At 43.2% G+C, this 15,150-nt stretch overlaps 1 protein-coding gene across 1 annotated transcript; it reads left to right on the top strand.

The window, feature by feature from the left end:
• Positions 1 to 1,178: 1,178 nt before the first annotated feature.
• On the top strand, positions 1,179 to 14,545 carry hook1 (hook microtubule-tethering protein 1). Its single transcript, XM_071895693.2, has 22 exons — positions 1,179 to 1,285; positions 2,931 to 3,016; positions 4,192 to 4,264; positions 4,760 to 4,810; positions 5,379 to 5,511; positions 5,948 to 6,015; positions 6,329 to 6,391; positions 6,836 to 6,919; positions 8,519 to 8,682; positions 8,766 to 8,906; positions 9,041 to 9,242; positions 9,799 to 9,909; positions 10,031 to 10,118; positions 10,224 to 10,290; positions 10,387 to 10,527; positions 10,706 to 10,793; positions 11,122 to 11,153; positions 11,261 to 11,343; positions 11,468 to 11,568; positions 11,883 to 11,984; positions 12,128 to 12,196; positions 12,499 to 14,545. Exons 1-22 carry the CDS (start codon positions 1,241 to 1,243, stop codon positions 12,655 to 12,657), a joined length of 2,151 nt encoding a protein of 716 aa, XP_071751794.1. The 5' UTR covers positions 1,179 to 1,240; the 3' UTR covers positions 12,658 to 14,545.
• Positions 14,546 to 15,150: the final 605 nt, after the last annotated feature.

The raw sequence follows: 15,150 nt of genomic DNA, 5'->3' as shown, positions 1-15,150 counted from the left end.
TTGATTCCTGCTCATGGGGTCGCACATGTGAGATTCCTTATCTTATCAGGGTGCACAAGTAATTTAAAAGAGTATTTGGACTCTGAATTACAATTACACACACCTTCACGTGAGTTATATTAATGGATAACGAAAGGAAGTTTACTGGCATGGGAGGAGAAAATTACCTTTAGAGAGTGGTTGGGATACTGTTAAAACAGGAAAAACATATGTATTTATTATCAATATAAGATTGGGTTAAAAGGGATGAATAATATTGCACTTCAATATATTCCATAGAAATACCTGTAAAACTGGCAATAACAATGAAGTTCAAACTGATTAGATTAATTCTGTAATTTGGCTGTAATTTGGGGTTATGAAGCCTTATATTGTATGTGGTCAAACATGTGAAATAGTTGTCCCACAAAGTTACTGCAGGTGGGGAGACAACAGTGGAGAGAAAGAAACTTACTAATCACAACAGTCTTCCTTACCCATTCTCTCATTGACCTACCTTCTACAAAATTAAATTATATTGAAATTCTATCCTACTATTCATCATTTTGCTGGGGACCCTGGAACCTCCTCAGGGACCCTCTGGTAGCCCTCGGACCCCACTTTGGAAACCACTGCTCAGCAGATGGGGCATTGTTACCTACCAGGAAACAGTTTCCTTTTTCGTCTCCTTGGCATACTGTCAATCAAATACGATCAAATAAATGTCATATTTAACTGTTGATATGGCAAAAAAATATCTGTTTCCTATTATTAAATTAACGTCCACCCTAATATTTATCCGTCAAATATGAGCGGAAGCCAAGGTTTAATTGTACAGGTCGGAATTTTTTTGATTTTCAACGGACTTGTGAAAAGATCATGGGGGCGTGTACAAATCCCACATCGCGCTCTCTGATTGGCTCCTCAGAAGCTTAAGCGCCATCAATCTGCACAGATCTCCAAAGTGATTGGTCTCGCTGATTCATTGGCGTTTCTATCTCTTTATCCCGTTGCTACAGCTACAGCGCTACACTGCCCCCAACCCGAGTCAGCCAGCCGCAAACGTCAAACACCGAAGAAGCCGTCATTCGCGTAGATCTTACGTTGTTTTTACTGCGGAATGAGCGTCGTGCGTCCCTACGCTGCGTATCCGTCGTTAGAGATCTACCTCTCTTGCAGGTGAGGTCAAATGCAGAGGGAAGGAGCGGAAGAGCGCTGTTGACAGGTGGAGGAAACATTTGAGGATCCATAAGGGGAAGAAATGGGCGAGAACAAAACGGCTTTGGCTGACAGCCTTACAATATGGGTGAGTTTTGGTGTGTGTGTGTGTGTGTGTGTGTGTGTGTGTGTTGAGTCGGCCGATGTATGGTAGCCATGTACCTGTTTGTAGGTATGTCAGCGAAAACACTCTTCCACAAGCAGAGAGCACCGATGAGGAAATATGAGAACTGTTGAGTATCGTAAATCAGTAGCAAACCATTTCCCTGTCGTTGTATCTCCTGTTGTAGTTATATTTGATTAATTCATCCCGGGCTGAGTCGCTTACACTATTAATCCACCAGTAAGAGCAAAAAAAAACAAAACACACAACACCTCCTATAGCTCATTTTAAGTGAGGACTGGGTCGTACATTACACATACAAAGTTGCCAGTTAGGAGACACAAAGACAATAATATCCCCCAATTTAGTTGATCCTCGTCGGATTTAGAGAGCTAATCCAATTAACCGGGAGATATTTGTGGAATGTCGCTCTTTCGATCTTTGTTTATGCAATCACATATTACCCTTGAGTAATGATTTCTATGCAGGCTTCAGTCTGCGCCTGTTTGTGCACAGTCCTTCATTTATACTGCAGCTCATATTGCACCTCTGCCTGTTCACTGAATGATTTCACTATGCATCTTGGCTTGGAACCCAATTAAGTTATTTCTTAATTAGACCCAATGCCAAGTTTACAGTGTAGCCTACTGTATACATCTTAGATGATTTTGCAACTAAACCATTTATTTTCACGACTCTACGAAAGCCACATTAGTATTTTTCTTTTACTTTTTTCACCTACTATACCCTGTCACTAAGAGAGTAAGCTTAAATGGGTGAAGGGGAAAGAACATGCAAAGGGTTTCATTCCAAAACACTGGTATACATCCTTCTTGGAAAAAAAAAAAGCTTCCTAAATTCAGGAGTCAATCAAGTCAATATTTCAAAATCACAGATGATTCTACCCTGAAGAACAACTGTTTTGTAAGTAAATGTTTCAAGATGACTCCTTACTCATAGCTACCCACAACAGACTTAACTTTAATACCAGCCATGATTTTGTCAGAGGATGTGTCACTGTTTTCAAATGTTGTATATATCTCATTTTGGAATGAAACTCTTCATACGGAGCCTGCTGTTGGTGGGACCGAACCTCAGACCGGGCAGAGCAAGTCGGCACCCTGAAATAGAATTGGTAATCACAGCGCTGCGGGATGTGCACACACCACAGCCAGACAGCTCTTGATTTATTATTTGGTAGAAGCCAGCCACGTTTGAGGAAAAAGATGTTGGCCTGGGAGTATTCTCCTACCACCGTGACAGCTGGTTGAATTATTTAGAGCTTCACTTTAGCAGAGAAGCCTTTGTGTTTGTCTGTGGTTTTATACCACTATGATCTGCACATCCATCCATCCCTGCGTCCATCCAATCATCCATCCATCCATCCATCCATCCATCCATCCACCAGTCCAGCTCTGTCCTCCATTCTCTCCTCTTTACTTCTCCTTCCCTCCTGAGTGTGTGTACTATCTAGGCACATCTGCAGTGTTGTGGAGAAACCCCTCAGTGGAAACTCAGTTTATGAGGTGTGCTGCTGTATGCCGCCATCTATCTGAGACTGTGATATTCCCTCCCTGCGCTCTCCTTTTGCACCCAAATCTCACCCGTGTGCTCTCTGTCTGCCCCTCAGCTGCAGACCTTCAACACCCCCGCATCCTGCAGGACGGTGGAGGAGCTGACCACTGGAGTGGCAATGTCACAGGCATTGCATCAGATGTGAGAGAGCACGCACGCACACACACACACGTACACACACACGCACATATTGCCTGTCCTGCCGCATTAATCACGATATGTGTGTACTCTGCAGGTACATTGTTCATTTACAGTCAGTCTTGCTTGGCTTCAGTATTTCACATCCCACACCGCAGCAGCCTGACACTTTAGTCCAGTCAGGGACACACAGGGGAAACTGATGGGACAGTTTGATGAGGTGTGACTTTTCTCAAGCACAAACTGACCCCTAGTATGTACAATATACTTCTTTGCACAAAATTAGGGAGGTAAAATAGCATATTATGTATTTAACTCAGCTATCATAAAATACATACTTTTGTATTTGTACCAATCCACTTTTCAAGCGCCTTAAAGGAAAAATCCACCCTAAAACACTTAAACACTGTTAAAACAGCCACTGGCAATGTACCTTGCATTTCTGGGACCATTTTGTTGTTTGGTGGTGTATTTTTCTTATCCCCGTGGATAACTGGCCAAATGTTGATGATGTGACATCACTTCCAAATATTTTCAGTGCAGTTACAATGGAGTTTGATGTCAGGATTTTTTTCAACTATCTAAAACATTAACGGTAAACGTCAGGTTTTGGTGTCAGCCCGACGTTCAACAAGAGGCAGAGATACAAATTTCTCCACCAACAGTAGCCTCAATAGACCAGAATGCAGTGCAGCTACATGAGATGTTGTGTTTTGCGTGGGGCATGACTCCCACTCTCTTGCTCTTACTATATTATTGCTATCTACTATTGGTCTCTCCCCCTATATGTATAACCCACAGCTGAAAGCAACAAGTTCAAGCCCCTTCTCTGGGGGCTCTTGAAAGGCATTCTGGGAAATCACTAACTGAAGTAGAAGTAGAAGTAGACAAGGCAGGTTGAGGGAAAGTGGATACAACAAAAATGTAAATTACAACACTTCATCACAAAATAACTCCTGGAATACTGAACATCATAGATTGATGATGTGTAACAGTGTGGATTTTTCCTTTAATGGCATGTTATTAATAAAGAATTTAGTCAGCGAGTTGATTTACTGTTGTTGACTCTCTCTCTCTCTCTCTCTCTCTCTCTCTCTCTCTCTCTCTCTCTCTCTCTCTCTCTCTCTCTCTCTCTCTCTCTCTCTCTCTCTCTCTCTCTCTCTCTCTCTCTGGTGCAGAGACCCAGCATGGTTCAGTGACGGATGGCTCAGTCGTATCAAACCAGATGTGGGGGACAACTGGAGACTGAAGGTACGGAGCGGTGCTGTGTCGCCCCCTCCACCATCTGTCCTCTCTTCCCACCCATACCTTGCTGACTCCCATGTTTGCTAAATCCCCCGTATGCTTCATCCCTGTCCAAGTGTCCTTGAGAATGACACTTCCCTCCTACCTGCTCCAGAGGCAGCTGACCCTGCGCTCTGACTCCTCTGGTGAAATGTGTACATGTATGTGTGTCCAAGTCTGTCATGTATCATGTATATGTGATACTTGAAGTTCCTACTTGCAGTGTGTATGCCATTTCATCTCTTCTTCTTTCTTTCCCTGACTGGTTGGCTGTTGCCTCTGCTGTTTCTGCTGCTCCCCTACTACATGTTTCTTGTGTATCTGAGAAGTCTTTATTTTGTCATTGCATGAACTTAAATAGTCTTGGAAGGGAAACCTCTTTGTAATTCTGTGCTCTTAGTCCTTATTCTCACTTTAAACTAGGTGTATAACATTCCTTAAACCTGTGTGTGACCTCCTCAGATGAACAACCTGAAGAAGATCCTTCAGATGATGGTGGATTATTATAATGAGGTAGGTAGTGGGTTTGTACATAACGCCCTCTGTGTGTTTGCATTCTTATTAGACGGTTGGGAGCACCACCTCTACAAGAGCCGGTCTCTGTGTGTTCATTCAGTTGCGTGTTAGTGTGTAATGCTTTTTGCAATGCACAGTGCTTAGGGGAATTGCAGTATGCACTGTTTTAGCGGCACAGAGCCCCAAGAGCCCTGTTTAAGGGAAATCCAGTGTGTGCTCGTACACCAGGCAGTACAGTAGAAGTCAATCAAGCAGCAACCAGCTCGAGGTTGCTGCGCGATGCATTCACATACCAGGAAGCAGCTTGCTGATTTTCGAACTGTAGTGGCTGAGTCAGCGCATTAAGCGAATTAAAGCGAATTAAATATTTTGTTCAGCGATCCTGTTAGTTAAAACAACACTGTGCTACCACAGCACTTTGGTGTGAACAGGTGGAGGTTTTAAAGTCGACATGGTTTCACTTACTCCAATCACGCATACCCTCACCCCACCCCTCCGCCTGAGCACCTACAAAGCACTAGCGCACTTGTTACTGAGTGTGTTTGTTTTCTCTCTGGCCCATCAGGTCCTCTCCCAGCAGATCTCAGACTTCCCCCTGCCTGATCTGGCCCTGGTGGCAGAGCACTCAGACCCCGTGCAGCTGGGCAGGCTGCTGCAGCTCATACTGGGCTGTGCTGTCAAATGTGAACGCAAACAAGGTACATGGCTGTTGACATACACACACGCACACACCCACATCCACACACTTAAATCCATATGTGTGCACTAATATTACTAATTAAACACACAACCTAATTAAACACAAACAGATATTCAAACATCTATACATGCATTGCACAGTGTATAGCTAAGAAAGGGAAGTTTGGCAAACCCAGTTTCTGAGTTTCTGAGTCCAACAATGTATTATTATTGTCCTGCCAAGCCGCTGACAAAGGCAGAGCCAGGCGGGCACCCGGCTGGGAACTCAATGAGGGCAGTGTTACATATTTAGTCATTTGGAAGTGGGACACAGACACGCTGAAAAATACTGAAAATATCATTAGTAGGGACTCTTTCCTCTCATATATATTCAGTTGGTGTGTGTGTATGTGTTTAACATGTGTGTATGATGAACCTGTCTCACTTCCTTGCCAGAATACATTCAGATCATCATGACCTTGGAGGAGTCGGTGCAGCATGTTGTCATGACAGCCATCCAGGAGGTCAGTCAGCTTTGGATCAAGTTTCTCTCTCACTCATAGTGGAGATATTAAAAAAAAAACTTTTATTTATCCAGGGAAGGTTTGCTGTTGTGCTTTTTTGAGTAAAGCCGTGCAGTCTTTGAATTCTGGCCACAGAGCAGCTTCACTGCAGCTGTGTGGAGGTGAAGTGCCTGTCTCAAAGGCACTTCAGTAGTAGTAGCTGTTGTTAAGGGAGGGGAAAGCGTAACCTTGTATCAGTGTATAATAGCTTGAGGACTTTGCAGCTCTTTTATGTGTCTGTGTAATCAAATCCAGTGACATTTTTTCTCTTCAGCTCATGAGTAAAGAGACCATGGCCCAGTTTGGAGCCGAGCCGTCAGGGGACTTGGAGCATCAGGTCAGTGTTAATAATATAGAAATCCATCTGAATGGGAGAGCTTTACAGGTTCAGCTCAGTATTAGGGGTATATTGCCCCACCTAATTATTTCTGCCAACTTCTGTTTCAAAAGACTAATGCAAAAATATTATCCTGGTGAGGGGGGAAAAAAACACAAATTCTACGTTTGTAAGCTGTCATGTTATTGTGTCAGTAATATTGGTACCACCTGACTAAAATCCACTAACCAGGTAAATTCTGAGGTACGTTCCTAATGGCCACTAGTCACCTAAGTAGGTGACTTTGTAATGTATGAAAACAATCAACACCATATTCGTTGTGGGGTCCAGGGGTCGACTTTAACCACTGCAACTGCACAGCCATATGCATGGGACTCATGTGAATGCTGTATTTCTGTTTGCGTGTGTATGTTAGTTAATGCTGCTCTTCCTTCATGTGTCCAGCTGAAAAAGACACTGGAGGACCTTGCTGAGCTTTTAGCAGAGAAGGAGGAGTTGGCCCAACGGTGTCAAGAGCTGGATGTACAGGTGAATACACAGTTCATACATACACACACCCTCTCTGCAAACAGAGATGATCACCTCTGCTCCACGTTTTTATTTGCTGCTTGAGGAAAAGAATATATATTGAACTCCCCTGTCTAACCCTGTGTAGCCTAAACGGTCTTGAGTGAGATTAGAGATTCAGCCCTCCATATCTGTTAGACACACACATAAAAACACTCATGCATGCCTCTGGTACAGTATAAACCAGAGTTGTGTAATACGCTGTAATGCTTGAGTCCATTGTCTGGAGCTGCTGTGGCAGAAGGACAGTGGGCTGACAGACTGGGCGAAACTCTGAGCCCGGCGCTTTGCTCGCTCCCACGCCGCTGGGATGACCAGCCCCAGTCTGCTGCTGCTGGGCTGCCTCAGCTCTGTTCAGACAAACTAAACACACAGGCACTGATGTTCTGTTCAACTGGACTCTCGACAGATTGAGTTGTTCTGTCCCCAGTCTCGCTCATCTGTGGTCGCAGTGAGGTAAGTCCAACATGGCTGACCGTTCGGCCAAACTAAACCCGTCTAAACCAGCTGCCCGCTCGCTTCCTAACCCGGCTAACGGATGGCTCAGTCAGGATTCTGCTCTACATTAGCTATGCTGTCTGTATTTAATATTCTGCTTAGTCGTTATTTGTATTGCTTCAGTTCACACAGGCACCTGTGTCGGCATGATAAAACCGTTTTGTGGTCATGTTTTGGTCAAAGCAGTATGATGTGGCCTCACAAATTTTGAAATACACCTTGATTTATGGAAATAATGATTATGCTCCATGGGAGAGGAGGATGGAGAGGAAAGGCATTTATATGGTGTAAGTGTAGTTTCTAATGTTGTTTTTTAAGGCGCTGTTCCGAGAGCTTGTTTACTCGACTGCTTTTGCCGAGTTGCTATACACACACTATACAAGACTATTTCTCAAAACAATGGCAAGTTCATCTCTGACAAACACTCCAGTGGCCAGTATTAAAAAAATTACAAATCAGGGAAATGATGGGCGAGAGGTAGAACTAACCAACCATGTATTAACATTTGTTTGCTTAAACAGCAAATCAACACTTAGTCACACAGGGCAGAAAATCGGTGTTGCACTGCTCTCTATGGGTGAAACCTTCCAGCATGTTGCACTTCTGGCCACACCTCAATCAGTGTGTAGTGTTTTGCCTTTGACAGCTGATGCAAAACACCTGCTTGACATCACTGATTGAGGTGTGGCCAGAAGTGCAACATGCTGGCAAGTTTCACCCATAGAGAGCAGTGCAACACTGATTTTCTGCCCTGTGTGATTTAGTGTTGTTTGCTCCCTGTAAGGTGCAGTTTTTCTGCATTCTGCTTCCAACATGGATTAACTGCATTGTTTGTTTTAACTGCTGGGGAGAAGAAGAGAGTTATTTTTAATGAATGGGGTCTGTTTTTGAGATGTGCTGCTTTGCATGAAATAATTGGCCAAGGAAGGGATTTTAAATTCACAAACCGTTCTTGCTGACTTGATGCAAAGATTGTTGTTTGTGTAGGCATTAATTCACCATAACTTTAAATATATGTATCACTGAAGAAAGTCTGTCTAATACCTTTCTGTACCTGGCCAGGTGACGGTCCTTCAAGAGGAACGGAACAGCCTATTGGCTGAGAATGACGTCCTAACAGACCGTGCCAATCAGCTGGACTCGTTTGACGACCCGAGCACGCCTTCAGGAAGGAAACACAGCCAGTTACAGCAGCAGCTAGAGGCACTGCAGGAGGAGAACTTCAGGTGTGTGTGTGTATGTATTTAAATGTGTTTGAACAGCCAATCATTCTGCCTGCAGGAGAATCATGTGCATGTGCATCTTTTAGGTTGGAGGCTGCGAAGGATGACTACCGTATCCACTGTGAAGAGTTGGAGAAGCAGCTGATTGAGGTTCAGCACCGCAACGACGAGCTCACCGGCCTGGCAGAAGAATCTCGAGCACTCAAAGACGAACTGGACATTTTGAGGTGTGTGTGTTTGCATTTGTATGTGTCCATCATTTCCTTTTCTCTTTTATTCACACTGTATATGTATGTTTTGAGCGGTCTGGAACATGTGACTTGCTGCTGAATGCTGTATTTTTGTTTGTACACGCGCATAGGAGCTGCTCAGATCGTGCGGTGAAGCTGGAGGCCTCGGTGGAAACGTACAAGCGTAAGCTGGAGGACCTGGGCGACCTGAGGAGGCAGGTGAAGCTGCTGGAAGAGAAGAACATGACCTACATGCACAACACTGTCAGCCTGGAGGAGGAGCTGCGCAAGGCCAACGCTGCCCGTGCGCAGCTGGAGACATACAAGAGACAGGTAAATTACATGCAAACACAGGGATGGAAATGAAGCACACCCACTCAGGTGATTTTGGGAATAGGCGAGTCCAGAAATAGAACTCGCCAGGTTTGCAAGTGAGATTGTCAGACCATCAACCACATAGAAGTTCCATAAATCAACATTTATTTATGGTGTTTATAGAAATGTCACAGTCATCTGCATGCTATCTGAGGAGTTCCACCTTAAAAATCAAGATAATGCCACTATTTCTGTTAGCCAGTTGAATGTTCTGTAGCTTTAGGGGGAATACCAACTTGGCTCAGCTGAGGTAAATTAAAGTGAACAAAATTTCTGCAAGTAAATGCCCTTCATTCACTAACAGAACTGCAAAACAAATGCATCCATTTTGGTCCAATATTTATGTTCCACCCCTACACACACACGCATACAGAAACACAATGTCACATATTTTGTATGCCAAGAAAAGACCCAAATCGCATATTAAATGCCACATACTAGCAGAGAGTGGGTTTAGTTTGAGCTCTGTTTTTTTTGTTAGTTTGTGTATGTGTTCATGCATGCTTGCTGTCAGGTCCAGGAGCTGCACAGGAAGTTGTCTGAGGAGACGAGGCGGGCGGACAACCTGGCCTTTGAGATGAAGAAGTTTGAGGAGAAGCACGAAGCCATGATGAAGGAGAGAGAGGTACAACAGCTTTTGAAATGTGACAAGAAGAAAAGACAGAAGGATTTTATCCCTGGCTGAGGAATCGCCCTTTTCTAACCTTAGCACTTACATCTCTCTTCGTCTCTGATTCCACCACTAGAGGATCGTCATTGAGAGAGACTCTCTGAAGGAGACCAATGAGGAGCTGCGATGCACACAGGCTCAGCAGAGCCAGCTCTTCCAAGCAGGTATCTCACTGGATAGTCAGATCTGACACTGTAATGATACTGCTTAGAGGCTCGTTCGAAGCTGTCACTTTGCTATTCTAAAGTGCATGTACTCTTCTCTCCTAGGGATGATTCCTGCTGGCAGCCCCAGCCACGAGAACCTGGCAGCTGAGATACTACCCATTGAATACAGGTAATGGAAACTGCATCTGACAACATACGTTTGTTTTCTGTATCTACAACAAAGTTTCTGTGAGTACTGACCTTATACAATTCTGATTGTTCACAGAGAAAAGTTCATCAGGCTACAGCATGAGAATAAGATGCTGCGAGTGCAGCAGGAGGACTGTGAGAGAGAGAAGATCGCTGATCTACAGGTCCAGCTTGAGGAGGCACACAGGACACACAGTGAACTGGACACTGAGAACAGGTGGCTAGTTAAGGGCTTTTGTGGGTCAGCCAGTCATGCAAAAGATAGCTCTTAGGTTCTTTCATCAAATAGTGCTGGTGCTTTGCAGGTGCTACTGTTTGTTATATATTGTGCGTGCTGATACATACTGTGTACTTCTTTTTTTTTATTCTGTTTTTCCTGTTTTTTTTATCTGCAGATTGAGCCGAGAGCGGATTAGTGAGCTGCAGCAGCAGGTGGAAGACCTCCAGAAGGCTCTGCAGAGTCAGGCAGCCAAGCCTGATGATGTGAGTGTGCCAACATGCACTGGCACAAATACAGAGAGAATGTCCTGCAGAGTTCATCTTATCAGGCCATGTGGTCTTTGAGCTGGCATGGCATTACTGCAGACCACAAACATGCAAATAACTTTACATTTATGTTGTCAATCAAATGGATTTAGAGGTAAAAACACCCACAAAGCACTGTTGTTGATTTTTTTCTTTTACAGTGTAAGCTGTGCTATTTATTGCTTTGAGCAAATGGTAACCTGTGTGTGTGTGTGTGTGTGTGTGTGTGTGTGTGTGTGTGTGTGTGTATATAAATGTTTTGACATTCATGCGTTTTTATTTTCAGTCGAATTTGAAGCGGAAACTTGATGCCCACATGTAAGTATAAATCTCATTGTCAGTGCTTTGTGGTTGAGAGATGTAAAATGCATTTCCATGTTCTCCAGTAGAGGGAGGTAAAGGAACAGCCCTCTGTGTTTTCCCAGGGTGCAGCTGAACGAGGCTCAGGATGAAATCATGAAGAAGAAAGAGCTGCTGGAGGACCTGCAGCCGGACAACACACAGACCTGTAAGTCTGATGTCGCCATCATCACAACACCACCGCAACACTTAGAATGGGAAACACACATTGGTCTCCAATCTTACAATATTATTGAAATGACGCCTCTCATAATTTCTTGTTTATCCCTAAGCGCTGAGGCTGGACGAGCTGATGGCTGCTCTGAAGAAGAAGGATGATGACATGAGGGCCATGGAGGAAAGGTACAAAATGTACCTGGAGAAGGCTCGCAACGTGAGTGAACACAACAACCGGATTTAATATCACTTGTCCTTTTGTGTTTTATTCTTAAGTCCCTGTTTTCAATTCACCTGTAGCATTTCTTTTGGTTATTATTGGCTCTTATTGTATTGTTGTTTGTAAAGCACTTTGTGACAGTGGTTTGAGAGTTGTTATACAAAGATTTTCATAATTTTATCATTGATTGATATTTTTACCTGCTCCCTCTCCATGGGCTGGAATACATCAGAGAGAGAAATACTGGAGATTTGAGTCCAGTAGTTTGATCTGACTGATCTACAGTATTGTCCTTTCTTTCTTGCTTTCAGGTGATCCGAGCCTTGGACCCTAAACTGAACCCAGCCACCGCTGAGATCCAGGCCCTGAAGAACCAGCTGTCGGACCGGGACAAGCGGATTCTCAGCCTGGAAGTAAATCCACATACATTTGACCTTTTCATGCCCACAGTCTTTGTTGTCTGAGTGTTTGTTAAACCAACATACAGGATATTGATTTAGAGGACCTGTTTTCAAACGTAACTGATGTTCGGTGGGTTTCATTTTGTGTCATTTAGCGTGAATGTGAGCAGGCCAAGCTAAGAGAGTATGAGGAGAAGCTGATTGTCACAGCGTGGTACAACAAGGTAAGATGGGATCAGAACAAAGATGAACTGATTTTTATTCTGTTTCATAAAATAGTTAAAGAAACTGCATCTTTACTTCCTTGATTTGATGTATTTCCTGTTGAAACAGGATGTTGGGGCGGGACATAATGCAGTGAGGGATCATTCAAAAGTGTAATATCAGTGGAATATCAGTTTATATCACTTTAACATTTACTGCAAACAAGACTAAAACAAAGTATGAAATGGGCAAACGGGAGTAACAGTAAATGGACGATTTCTTGTCTAATGAAGTGGAAAACGCTGCCTTTCTCCCTCCTCAGAGTCTGAGCTTTCAGAAGTTGGCCATCGAGTCGCGTCTCGGGGGCCGCGCCTCCTCCCTGGTGCCCCCCGGCCAGTCCTTCTTGTCCCAGCAGCGGCAAGTCACAAACGCCACACGCCGGGCGCTTTCCATCAGCGTGCCTGCCACCACCTCCAAATAGACCCCCACCCCCCCCCACACCCGACTCCACAGATAACAGAGCCGAATGTCTCACATTATTCAATATGGGAAAATTGGGAGATCGAGCCCGAGTTGAGCCTCTAAGACGCCGCCCTCGACCCCCTCGTTCCCTCCCACAAGTGAGCACTCAAGTGACCTTAAACGCATCAGCTCTCTGCCCTTGGGGAGGGGTCAAGGATGAGCTGACTCGGATCAATGAGCACTTACTTATCAGACACAAACCCATAGGTCATCCTCTGGAGTTTATAGTGTACTTTCCCACTGTACACTGGCTGTAACCTTACATAGAACATTAACCCACAACCTGTGTTCACCTCACTAGCTACAGCAGTGCACACTGTCCTGACAATCAACATACAGCGTATTTTCCTCAACCCCCGTGTTAGCTTAGCCAACAGCAGACTCAGTTGAATACTTACTTTTTATAATCAATTAGCCTTGGTTCTCTTGTTTCCTGTCATCTGTATATTTGGTCAGGAATGAGGGAAATGTACATGAATGCTTAACAATGTTCAAAATTGGAGCCTAAAATATGAATGTGGTCTTTGAAAAGTGTGACTTGAACGCTAATGCCAGCTAAATGTAACTTCAGATGATTTTTAATGTAAGTACAATCGCACCGCCATACTATGCAGCGAAGGGGGTACTAACATTGTCATCCAGCAGACTAATGAAAGACAAATGAGCTTTACACATTTTTGAGAAAACGCTATGGGATAGCTATATTTGGTGCTGGCCACCAACAGCTCTTTAACAGCAAATATGAGTGCATTACATTTTTCTTTTACTAAAATGGAGCAAGCCCATCCTACTAAGCTGTGAATATGCTGAAAAAGTCATATTAACTGACAAACCTCTGAGGTGCTGCAACAACAAATCTTTAATCAAATAAGAAATCCAGGACCAGTGTGTGTATCATTTATTTTCTACACTTCAAACTGTGATTTGACTTGTCTACTGGCAGCACGCTCAAAATAAAACTGTTAGGCCTTTGTGTTCTCTGAACATCTTGAACCTAACTTGGTAGTGAGTAATCAACAAGATAATGTAAGAAGTTGTACAGCTCTACTGTAAACATGATTTTAACACCAGCTGATCTAAATTTCAGAACCAGGTTAAGCATATATACAGTACCTGCAAATTGTAATTTCATCATTTAAATTACTTGATATTAGATACTTAATCATGGACATGTTTGTGTATTTTTGGGGCTATGGTAGGTCTTTATGGTAGGTCTTTGTTTTCAAAGTCGCAGTTTGACATGCATATCCATGGTGCTGAATGTAATCAATATAGTTTCTCAACCCATATTGTCTTTTGGGGCATGAACCAGTTAAGGGTCCCATCTTGTGGTCCAGTGGAAGAGCGCTGTAGAAAAGCAGTTGTTCTCTTTGATATTGTAGGTGAATGGCTATCCAATGGCTATGGTGAGTCTTAAGTTAAACTACTGTAGTTGTAAAACATGAAATGGCTGCTGATTGCCTTGTCATTTTGTATGTTTGCAAGAACACTGGAAAGGCATTCTGTTGTGACAGTTTTGCCGTTTTGTGATCTACAGATCTATGTTAAAGCTTTTATTTTCCTTTGAAGTGGATGATTCTTGTAGATTTGCTGATTTATAAGCAACGGCATTTATATAAAAGTAAGAACTACGATCAAACATAGCACTGCTCAGAAACTACATGTTTGTGTTTGTGTATAAATGAAGAAAAGTGAGTAATGAATTATGAAATTTTATGAATTTAAGGAGTTGGAATTTTAAAGCCTTTGGTTTTCTTGTGGAAAAAAATAAATAAATGCATTTCTTTTTCAAAGGTGTGTTTTGCAGTCATTAGCATCGGCCTCAGTTTGGGTCCAAAGAGGATTGAGAGAAAGCTGATGTTGTGAAGCAATTTGTTGACAGAAGAAAAGCATGGCACTGGCAGGGAAGATCACAAATTCCCGGCCTTGTGTCACCTGTACAAACACTGATGTATTGCATCATGTCTGGCCTTGGCATAACTGAGCCAGCTGGCATTTATGTAATGATATTTGTTTTGATTTACAGTGGGCAATAGTCCAACTGATGCCTTCATATACAATGACAAGCAGGTATGGATACACATGATCTACAAGCTGTTCATTGAACTCTTGTTATGATAACATTTGAACTCTGAAAGGAGGGAGAGCTTTGCTGCTGCTCCTGTCCTGGTTACATAACTCAGCTGTGTTCAATGTCAGCGTTGGAAAAAGTATTCATCACTCAGTTATAATACATTAAACACTCTGGGAATACAACATGCTGTAGTTACACTTAAATTGCTATTGTAATAACTATCTCAACTTGCCATTTCTTCCATCATTACACACATACTGTAAACATTGTGCTTAATAGTGAATGCAGTCTCTACTGGAGTGGGTCAGATGAAGCTGAATGGGGCTTGATGGAAATTCTAGGCTCTATTAAGTTTTGGTTTTGACTGTTTGAGGAAAG

Source organism: Centroberyx gerrardi, chromosome 9 (assembly GCF_048128805.1).
Source record: "Centroberyx gerrardi isolate f3 chromosome 9, fCenGer3.hap1.cur.20231027, whole genome shotgun sequence".
Lineage (NCBI taxonomy): Eukaryota > Metazoa > Chordata > Actinopteri > Beryciformes > Berycidae > Centroberyx > Centroberyx gerrardi.
Note: the sequence above shows the minus strand (reverse complement) of the source record. Positions and strands in the feature narration are given on the sequence as shown.